Below are 11,529 nucleotides of genomic sequence, written 5' to 3' on the forward strand. Positions count from 1 at the left end.
CCCCCTTGGTGTCTTCTAGACCCGTATCTTTTCCAGCTAAGACTCCAGAACTAAACAGTGCAAAGAAAATCTGGTAACTATAAGTAAGTCATAAAGTTGTAGTAGCTCCAGTTGGTAAATACCGCTCTTGATGGGAGATGTGGCTGGTAAAGCCATCTCCTATACATCAAATTTAGATTGACTTAAGGAGTCACAGCATTAAGACTGGAAACAGTGTCATAAAGAAAGAATTATTTTATCCAGGAGGCAGAAAAAAAGGTAAGAGTGCAATGTCTTTTTTTTTTAGCACATCGGCAAGGCGTAGAGATGATGCTATTTTACCTAGTCTTCTAGTTCAGTTTTTAATGATTTTTTTTTTTTTTGCTTGCTAAAACTCCGCTTCACTGATGTGCAGAACAAGCTGCTGGTGAAGTGAATTTAACTGATCAGTGCTAGAGACTAACGATCGATCTTCAGGATCTGCATGTGCCTTTTCTCAGAATAAGCCTCATTTTAATATATGGGACTAGTTTCAATCAAATGGCATTAACAAACTCTTAGAAAGGCCAGATGGTGCGCTCACGTGAAACAATTTGCACTACAGTTCCTGGCAGCTTCAGAAAGCCAGAGTCAGGAAACAATTTCCTAACTACAGGAGAGCTGCTTTGCACCTAATCATTGAGTGCTCTGCCAGAAACTGTGGCTAAATACAAGCAGCAGCTTCTATTCAAAGACTAGTTCATGCATCACCCTAGAAGCTGGGCTCTCCAAGCAATCTGTCATTCCCTATGTGAGGGAATGAAAAGAGTAAGTTTTAGTGACCCACGTGATGCAAAGAAAGAGGGTTATAAAGGCCACTACAGCAGGGACTATTCCTGCCTGTGCAGTTGTGCTCTGCTTGGCCTGTTGGAGACACTAGGGGAATAATTACAATTTTGGCAAAAGCTCATGTGCAGATAGTGTGCTCATCTACAGTGCTCTTAAAACAATTTTGTGAGCAATGAGGGAGATTTAGTGGCAGCAAGAGAAAGGAAGGTTCCCATGCCTCATGCTTGCAGCAGTGTAACCTAAAGATTCCTATTACCCCATTTTGTGACACACAGGAGACATCACTTGCTTTCACCTGGACCCACAGAAAGGCAACCATTTCACCTGGCTAATAGTCTCCAGTAAGAAAGCTTGGCTAAATCTGAAAACAAGTCAGACCTGAGGTGTCACCACAAACAGCAGGGGAGATGGGCAGGAGGCCGGATCGTCCTGCTGGAGCAGAGCCCAGGGGCTGGGCAGTGCAGAAGGAGCTGCCCCTCCCCCCCCCCCCCCCAAAAAAAATGTGGCCCTGATCAAATCAAGTGGCCCTGGCCAAATGCTTTTGCCAGTGCAGTAGGTCATAACAGGTGGAGATGCATGCATTTTGGCTCTTCCCCCCCCCCCCCAAAGTCACCTGTTTGTTAGTTTTGGCACTGGTAATGAGCTACAGCTGTTTTGCTCTGGTGTCATGTTGACAGAATCACTTGTCAGGTAAGCTTGACATTTCTAGGACTTCCACAGCATCAGTGCTACTCCTCAAAAGCAATGCTGAACCTACAGATAATACTGAGACACCCCCAGTTCAGCACACTGGCTCTATAAGATTAACTCCCCTGCAATTTTAACAGGGACTAGGCAGGGTGTGGGGCAGGGAACTGTGCTAAACTAATGTACTTCCCCATCTCCTTGTCATCGCAGCTGTCACCCGGCCGTATTACGACTTTCTGATGCGTCAGAAGCATCCCACCCTGCCTACCACTCTCCCTCAGCAGCAAGTCTTCATGCTGGCAGAGCCCAAGCGCAAGCCCTCGAACTTCTGGCAGAACATCAGCAGGCTGACGCCCTTCCGGAAATAAGGGCAGCCCCGTGTTTGTGCCTGAATCCCTTCTGCGAAAGCACTTTATCCGTCAGTCCTGGGAGATGGAGCCCAAATTCTTCCCCTCCTTTGTTTGCAGAGGATGGCCCACGTGCTCCTTCCTTCCCTATTTATTTTGCAGACCTGACTGAACGCGCTGGCTCTGAGGTGGGACATGGTCTGTGTGTGTGGGTGTGCACGTGCACACATGTTTGTGTCAGTCCAATCAAGCCAGCCTTGCACAGCGCCCGAGAGGCAAACTTCCAGGAAGAGATCACAGGAGCCTGAAGTGTTTCAGCTGCAACAATTTTGCTTGTCAGTTGTATTTTGAATCATTCCTTCCAGCTGTGACCATGACTGCTGTCTGGCAGCTGCCAGAGAAGGGTGGCAGCTGATACAGCTACCAGCTCAGTGTCCACTGACATGTTCAGAACAACGGTTTGGTGTTGCTGACACAATACACCTTCAGGGGTGGGGATAGACCCTTTTGTTCTCCTCCCACCCCCCCTTTCCCACGTTTCTTGTCAAGGACGTGATCCTACACTCCTAACCAGTCAGTTAGCCCTTGCTGGCACTCAGACAAGACAACAGTGAGTACTGCACTGTGACCTTTTTCCTTCCTTTAGTTCAGCACACAGATGAACTAAATAGTATGTTAATGGTGCCAATCAACCTACAGCATGAGTAAAGTTCAAGAATCTCCCTAGTGAGGTTTGACTTATGTAAGTTAGAGAAAAATGTGCCTAAATTAATACCGTACTCAATTCCTTAGATTCTCTTCTGTCCATCATTCTGCCATGTTTCCTGGCCAATGAAAATGCTCATTGTTTGTAATGTGTTTATTTATGGTAAAAAACCAGAACTGTGTATTTTGTAAGTCTGTAATTGGTCTTGTCAGATGTTGTTAACTTGATGCCTGTTTTGTCTGTTTTTCTTTTGTTTGATTTTTTAAACAAAAAGGTCAATATTTGCAAACCTAGTTCCCAGAAGTCAGGGTCTGCAGTTCAGCAACAAACAGCTTGATTGTCATGCCAACTCCTACAGCCCCTCAGTTCAAGGGGTATTATTACAGGTTTTTGACATCTGTAAAACAAACTTAAGGCCATTTATGAAAAGCTGAAATCTGGCATTAAGAGCCTCACTTTAGGTAGCCAGATTTCAAAACTATGGCCAAAAGAATTCATTTAAATCTCGGTTAGCAAAAAGAAAGATTTGCCTTACCATAGTGAGAGAGTTAGAAGCCATACTGACTGAATTCCCTAGCTTAGGAGACACCCTATGGCACTGGAAGGAAGCTGCCCACTCATTCCAACATGAGGCTATTGCGGCCGAGCACTAACCACCTGCAGCGCTCAAAGATCCAGTCTGTGTTGATGCTGTAGTTGACCAAAGTCTGGTCATCCAGGGATATCCGAATTCAGTAGCATGTACAAAGTCATTCTTGCACTATATCTCCCCCCCAGACCAGGGGCTACATTTAATTTCATAAAGAAACTTGTAAAAGTGACTCTCACCTGTGTTTGTGTCTGACCTGTCTATCTGTGTCAACTGTTGTTCCTCCTCAAAGTCACAGTAGAGATTTTGCTCTTGCAGCTTCAAGTGACCACTAATGAGCGGAGGCCATGCTAGAAGGTTACGCTCTCAGCACACTCATCCTTTGGATGGCAGGCTGCTCAGAGCCGACCAGGCACTGGAGATGTGCCCCTCGCTCAAAACACTGATCAAGGCTAGCATTGCACCTCCTTCCCCCCACCCCCAAATTATTGCTAGTACTGATACCTGTCAGGGACTTATGCTACACTAACTTGCTCTCTATTAAAAATAAAGGAAGGAGGGGAAAAAAACAAACAAAAAACAAAAAACAAACTGACCACATCTATGCTGGTTCCTTAAATGGCGAGGATTTCTAGAAAACACTGAACAAGGTGCAGGGGGTGCTTCAGCCCACTGTGAGCCATGTGAAATGAAAGAGGAAGAGCCAGCGCCAAGAAGAGACACAAATGCTCAACTGACAAAGCAGCTCCTCCAGGGGCCTGCTCGCCCCCACAGCCTACTGCCTGCCAGCCCCTGGCCTTGGGGACCAGCACAGCTCCTCGATTTTCTCATAGGCAAGGCAAACAGCTGCACCATCACCACCCAGGACAGTCCTACAGAGCTGCACAAATGATACCTGCCCCCATTTCACCCCAAGCAGCAGAGGAGAAGAGGCTTACCTAACCCAAAGCAGAGCCTTCTGACTGCCCCGCAGTGACCTGAATCAGCACAGTCAGTCATGTCTGCGCTATAAGTTTTTTCTTTTCCAAATGCATCATCTGTAATTGCATGCAGCAGTTGGGAAGCCACACTGGGATGCTTACAGGAACATCCTTCAAATGCTGCAAAAAACAAGCAGGGTTTTTTTCAAACCAACCAACTTTAAAAAAAAAAAAATTCTCAAAATCATCTCATTTGCGCATTCCTTCAGTAGGCTCAGCCTTAGAGTGCTCAGTCATCCGCTGGCTTCACCTCTTGCCCTTACAAACCATGCACCCTAAATGAGCCTGGCCAAGCCCCTCGTCCCCAATCCAGCATGGAGCAGCCGCTGCCTACCTTTACTAGCTCACAGGTAGGCCTCGCACAGTTGGGGCTCTCAACCCGAAACAAGCAGCAGCGGTTTTGCCTGGGACAGCTCAGCAGAGTTCAGGTATGGGCCCCCCTGACCAGCAGCTTGGAAAGGCACCATGCTGCGCTCCCGCTTGGTCACTTTTAACCAGGCCAACACCCCTTTCTGACCTTGAAGCAACCGCACAGCAGTCATAGCATGGTAGTGCCCTCGCTGTAGTGAGCACCTGCTTGACAGATAGCACCATTAATGTGTGTGTTTACCCTAAGTGTCTGCACTCCCCCCCCCATGTGGGGTTTTTTTTTTTTTGATTGGCCAGGAAGAAAAATGTTGGCATGGGAAATGAGGAATTTTCTGAGCTTATGAGTATTGTAGTAAATGGGGGAGGAATGCTCAATTCAAGCGGACAAATTTAGGTTGGAAGAGGCCTTGAAAGGCATCTAGTCCAATTCCACCCCAAGCAAGGCCAATGCTGATGCTCCATCAGGTTGCTCATCGGCTGGTCCTGACATCATCTGCATACGTCCAAGGATGGAGCTGCCCCAACCTCTCTGGCCCCCTGTTCCAGTACCTCACCAGTCCCTTTGTGAAAAATATTTTCTTACATCTAACTAACTGAAATTTCCCTTGTTGCAACCACTGATATTTTTAATTTATATTTACTTTATACAGACCCTCAGCTTTATATCTACGCTGAACTCAAACCAGTACAAACCCTGAGCTAGTCTACTGAACTAAATCGGGTTACAGCAGCACAGAAACCAGCATCCTTAAATCCACAGCTTTGGGGCAGAAACAAGCCTTCTGTGCCCCAACATGTATACGAAGTATTGGCTACTATTATCTTTGTAGCAGTAGTTTTAAGAGTAAATGTGCATTCACTTGTTTAAGTAAGTTAGTTATCAGCTTAGTCACTGTCTCTTCCAGAATTCATTTCAGATCTGATCAGTGCACACAAATGATTTATAAAGAGAACTGGCTACAGACAGCTTTATAATTGCCAAACCCAGTTGAAAGAAGTTATTTATTTCTGGTAGAGAGAAATATGCTCCCTACTCAAATGCCAATGGGTAATATTTTTTGAAAAGTGTCTTTAGTTAGGCTCCTAGTGTTGAAAAAAATTTGGAGCTAGGATCCGATTCCCTATGCAAGCCTGAAGTCAGGTATAAACCTGATCACACTGAAAGAGGTGGAAACTTTGTAACACAGTAGGTGGAGTTGCAGCAGTGACATCATTGATAAACCAGGTAAGACCAACTCCCTTTGCTCACGGTATCTACCATGCACCAACATAACAATACAGCAGCTTGTATGTCTGGATACCCTTTCACCAAGGAATTTCATCCTTTAATTTCTACTCAGTAGCAATTCCAGATTCACTAACCACAAGACCTAGTATTTCCCAAACAGACTCTGTATATATCAGTTTATGTGTAACTAACTGTCATTGATCTTTTAAATAATTAAACACTCAAGTCATCTTATCTCCTCAATCAGTGATTAAACAGTAAAACGTATATATGCCAGAAAGTGATAACAGCCTCACCGACACTGCATTTCCCTCCCCTTTACCCTGGCATCTGGGTTTTGAATGGAGTTACTCACATTTTACTGCCATTTGCAATGATCAGGGTGAAAGCATGTGTCTGACAGAAAGCATTTATATTCATATGCATTATGTAGATTCACCAGGGCATCATCTAAACTCTTAACAGAGGGGTTTTTCTGGCATAAGAGCAACAGGGGAAGCGTACCTTCTGCCAGGGTTACTGAGCTGAAAACGCCAAACCGGTGACATCGGCTTCCCAAGGAAAGGCCACGCCTGAATTCAGCACGACGAAGCAGCCGCGCAAGACGCCAGCACCTTCCTTGCCTCCTTCAGAGGTGAATGTTTTACATGGCCACAACACCGCGCTTTCACACAAAACAAACTGAAGCTCCTGACATGAGCCTGAGCAGCAGCCGCTCATCCAGGATGTCAGGGCAGAAGCTACCTAAAACTGTTCAAAAAATACTTCAGCATGAAGTTACATAAAGACGCCAAAGGATCTGACCCAGGGTGGGCATTTGGGTTTTTTTTTTTTTTTTCTTTTTTCTTTTCTCCTTTTTCCTTCTTCTCCTCTCCTGTAGTTATATCAGTTTAGGAAAAATCTTGTGAAGAACAGTCACATTTCTCAATGAGTGAAATTTGTCCAGATTTCACTTGGGCAAGTAAGGCACAGGATTTAAAGCATGTGAACCAGTTAAAGATTGAGTTGCTGTAGCCGGCAGTCAAATAAAGAGAACCTGTGGCTGCCAAAGAGTCTTAATTTCTGCTCATTTCAACTGACAAAAACCCAAACCAAATCAAACAACCCCCCCCCCCTTCATTTCTGTTTTGTATTACTAGTCTGAAACATCTGAACTGGAAAAGGTGGGTAATACCCTGGAAAAATACCTATACTTCAAGTTTTGATGGCATCAAAAGCAGTACTAACTCAATTTTGAGCTAAACAAAAAAGAAAACAAAGCAAACAAGACTTTGAACTAAATCAAAGCATCAAAAAGAACAATTCCCATGGAGCTAAAGATTTCCATGATGCAGCCTTTAAGGTCTTTTCTGTTTTGTCCTTCACCCGCAGAAGGATGGGTGCAGGGCAGGGCAGACTGCTGTGCCTGCCGGGCCGCGTCCATCGCCTCGCTGCTATAAACTGCCAGTAGCTCCTGCTGTCCAGGACACCGCTCAGCAAAACTCACATTTTGCCATCTGTCATCTAGAAGCCTGTGATGTAGAGAGCACCTGCATCCAGATGTCCAAACAGCTTCCTGAAAATATCAGAAAGCCAGGCCTCCGCATCATAAATTGGGACAACTAAAAATTGAGGCATCTAAGAGCAACAGACACTGAAAAAAAATCTCAACTCCAGACTGAAAATGCCACCCCATTTCTTCAGATGCCAGAATGACAGAAGTTAGCTTTTCTTAATGCTTTCATTTCTTTTATCTTTTGCAATGTAAGTCAAAATATCAGGTCTCCTCTGGATTTACTTTACTGGACGCATATGGTCATTTAACAGCAGAGATAAATGCATCTCTCAACTTGCTTCTAAGTATCAGTATTTTAAATTACATCACTTGCTACACAGATTGCTTAAGAACTGACTTTGTCAGCACCTACAAGACAGTACAGATTCCAGCAAGTCCTAATTTCTTATTTTACTGCTATTATTACAACTGTCTTGAATTCTTATGTCAGGTTTAGCCACATACTTGCTACAAGGGTTATGGCATTGCAATACCTGTTTTGACAACGGAAAATAGCACTGCAATAATTCCTGAAGTTTTAAGAACAGAACTGTTTATACTTCTATTAACTGCTGGAGCCTCAGCCTGTAGCTGCTGCTACTCAAGTCAGCAGGAAGTGCCACAGCCATGGATGGGGAGCAGTGCCACGCAGGTATGGTCATAAGGTCTCAGTTACGATGCCCTGTCCCAGCCTACCAGTGTGAAAGTCCCTGCCCCAGAGCTACCGCTCTGAGCAAAGCTGTAGGATCAGGTCCTCAGGTAAGTAATGGGTTAAAGAGTGAGGGCTTCGGTGACAGACAGATCTTAACTGAAAAATCTTGAAGTGTTTTCAGATGATTTGAACCCACTGAAGATGCAGTTTTGTTCATTTAGTTTGACAGTGCAGGGGAGGGAATCAATCTTCAAAGCAGCAGAGACAAATCAAGGCAACCTTTTTCAGAACGAAGCTAGTGCAAAAAGGTAGACAAAAATATAACATGGCAGAAGCCAGAATGCACCCCTGCACTTTTTCGCTACAAGTGCTACCCAGAGGTCGGGGTGAAAGGTAGGAGGATGGCCTACTGCATGTTCAAGAGCACTTTTCAAAACAGCAACCTGGATTTCACATGCCTCTATTCACAGCTGCATAGCTTCAGGGTCATGAGAAGCCAAAGGGCTCTCCCCTTCCTGGCCATGCAGCAAACACAGCTTGCTTGCTTGGGATTAACTCCTCACACCACATTTTATTTATCACCTCGTCTCCCATCTGTTCCCTCAACAAGAAGCTACATTATTAAAATCCCATGGCTTTGGCAAGGCTGGTGCTATTAGGAAAAAATACAGGCTGCTTGTTCTCCTTGCATAACTCTCCTGTCATCTTCCTCCCTGCAGTGACTCCACTCCTCCTCTCCTCATAGTGGGCTTTTCTTTTGCACAACTTTGCTACCAAAGCAGCTCCCTGTTTTACAGCCTGTGCAGATAGATACGTGTCATACTTAACCCAGACTTGTATACCTTTGTGTGTGAACGACTGTTTACATATACACTTGTGAGATGGGAAATAAACAAGCTATCAACTTTTCTCCTGTCTAATTCTGTACTCTTCCCATTAAAAGGTAACTACTCAGGATACAAAATAAGCCTTTTTATCTGCCATAATCAAATGTAGCTATGTAACTAGACTGCATGCTTAACAGTCCCTTTTACCTTTCCACAACTGCTTCTTCCCTCTTTTCCTAGAAAAAAGCACTCTACCTTAGCACCTGCGCATCCATTAGTTAGGCTTGATAACAGTCCTTCCACCTCCAGCAACCTGAAACAATACGCTTGCCATCCCAACCACACCATCCAGAAAAGCTTTAAGCCCAGCTTCAGCAACGTTAGCATTTGTGCACTGAAGGGGGATAGAGCGTGTGACCTCAGCTACCCTACTGCTGAAGTTAAGGTCTTGCCCGAGTCTCGGCAAGGACTGTAACAGCCGTGATGCATCAGCGCTGACAAAATGCCTTTGTGCCTCTTCATAGCTAAGTCTCCTACCATAACATTAGCAGCTCTAACATCTATTCCTTGTACCTGTCTCCACCAACATACTATATAAAATTCACCCTAAATGATCAAATTACTATGAAGTTACTAAGAACTGTATCAAGAAGATATGAAGTTACTAACAGAAATAAGTTACTAAACAGAAACACTAAAGTACTGTTCAATAGTTCTGGAATCCTTCCACATCTTGCTCAAGAAAACACCTTAGCAAAGACGACCCTTTCACAGTCATTTGTATTTATTCATGTTTATTCTTAGCTCCCAGAGCAGTTGCCACTTTGAAACCTATGAGGCTGCACAGGAAAGTAACACTGATCACAATTCTTACAATAAGGCTGGTAAAAGTGAGACTGCAGAAAGGTGATTTCCTCCCCTCCTCTTTTTCCAAAGCATCAATTTCTCCACGTAAGTTTTCTTGTCCAGAAAGCAACAAGCTATTGTGAAACACTACAAAACAGATTAAGAGAGCCCAAACAAAATGAAGGGCTGACTGCACTAATTTAAGCTGAAAGATGGGCTGCTCAGTGCCAAGTGTCCTCAGACAAGTTTGTGTTTGAAACATCTTTTAGCCCACCAAGGTTTGTAACTACAGCTTACGTAAAGCCTGTGAGGATGAGCATCTCCCCCACAAGCTAGCCATTCCCACCGTGACACATGGTGCAGCTTCCTGTAGCTATCAGAGACCACTTATTGCTGCCTAAATTTTTTTTAATAGTCACATGGATCCAATTTTCTTCTGGATGACTAAGACCAAATAGATAACAGCCTGCTGGATTTTGAAATAAAATCCAGGAGATAGTAAGCCTCCCCCCCACAAGTCAGACACTCTACCCATGTAAAACAGCAACACCTTCTACACCCAGCATTACAACTGACACTTCCTACAAAGGAAAACTCTCAGGTAACTAATCACCTGTAACCACCCCTGACTGCAGTGAAGCCCGCCAACCAAACCATTTCTGTAACTTGCAGCGATCTGCACATGAGCACAGAATCAGCAAGCCATGAAGTTTAGACTCTATACAGCATCTATTAGAAAAAACAGATTTTGTGTGTCTCTAATTAGCTACAGGCAAACTTGAAACTCAAAAAACCTTTTGCCCGATTTCTGATAATCACTTGCCGAGTGGTTGCCTTTATGAAAGGATCCCTAGCTGCTAACCAAAGTGTTCAAAGCTGCCTCCAGCACGAGGAAAACTCTTGTCAGCATAACTACCCTTCATAGCGAACAACCGACAGTCGCCCACCAGCAAGTGGGAGAGTAATTTGCACCACAGTGTCTCTACAAAATGAGAATGGGGAGGGGAAAAAGGAAACCACAACTGGCACGACCTATATCACCACAGCACCAAAGTGCAATAGGGGTTTTGGTAGTTCCGTGGTCTTATTAAAAGCAGAACAAAAAAGCCACCTTACAAGTTCAGCACCATCATGTGTGTCAGGAGGATTAGTATAAAAGAAATCTCTGCAACAACAAGCCACAGGAATGGCTATACCGAGATCCCTCTCACCCAAGAACGATCAGCAACAACATGTCCGAGAACAGTACTTCTCCTTTATATCCTCCCAGATTCCAGAAACTCATTGCTTAGGGATTATCCATTTTCAGCAACCCCAATGATCTGCAAGAAATATCTGCCTGTAAAATTTAAGTAAACCCAGGGTAACCAGCGAGCAATTAGCTTGAGGGAACATACACTAAGAAATCTCCCTCTGTGATTCTAAGTGCCCAGCCATGAGCTAAGAAGCTGAACTACTTCACTGAATACACACAAAAAATTCTGTTGCAATAACTCAAAAACCAAATGCTACTTTTGCAGTTTGATGCAGTTACTGACATAATACCTTCCTCTTCCACATGCGTTGCTCTCACAGGAATGTTACCAGGTAAGTTAATTTTGGAGACCTACAATAAATGAAAATAGCTGGTTAGTTCAAGCAGTATAGCCCCCAAAATAATGTGCATACTGCCATCTTAACAATAATGTCACTTACAGTCACCCACCCTTTAAAGAAATAGGATGACTGCCCACACATCACACCTACTCACCCTTTTCCTTCTACGAAACACCCAAGGCACCAACTTAAAACAACTTTCTGCTCAAGGCTTGTCATCTTGCAGACAGCAGTAGTTTGGTATCAAGTAAATGCTAAGGAATTGTGAAAATTTACATCTGTTCCCTTTATCTTAAGCTATTCTGTTCTCCAGAAACTTCAAATTAAAAAAAACCAAACAGCCAAACAAAAAAAACCCACA

At 44.1% G+C, this 11,529-nt stretch overlaps 1 protein-coding gene across 1 annotated transcript in view; it reads left to right on the plus strand.

The window, feature by feature from the left end:
• The window catches only part of ARHGEF4 (Rho guanine nucleotide exchange factor 4), a 127,336-nt gene extending 125,388 nt beyond the window's left edge, over nucleotides 1-1,948 (plus strand). Inside the window, exon 13 of the mRNA XM_013942996.2 lies at nucleotides 1,705-1,948. Coding sequence (XP_013798450.2) covers nucleotides 1,705-1,862 — 158 coding nt within the window. The 3' untranslated portion in view covers nucleotides 1,863-1,948. The remainder of the gene's footprint in view (nucleotides 1-1,704) is intronic.
• The last annotated feature ends 9,581 nt before the right edge of the window (nucleotides 1,949-11,529 follow it).

This window comes from Apteryx mantelli, chromosome 9 (genome assembly GCF_036417845.1).
Source record: "Apteryx mantelli isolate bAptMan1 chromosome 9, bAptMan1.hap1, whole genome shotgun sequence".
NCBI classification, from domain to species: Eukaryota; Metazoa; Chordata; class Aves; order Apterygiformes; family Apterygidae; genus Apteryx; species Apteryx mantelli.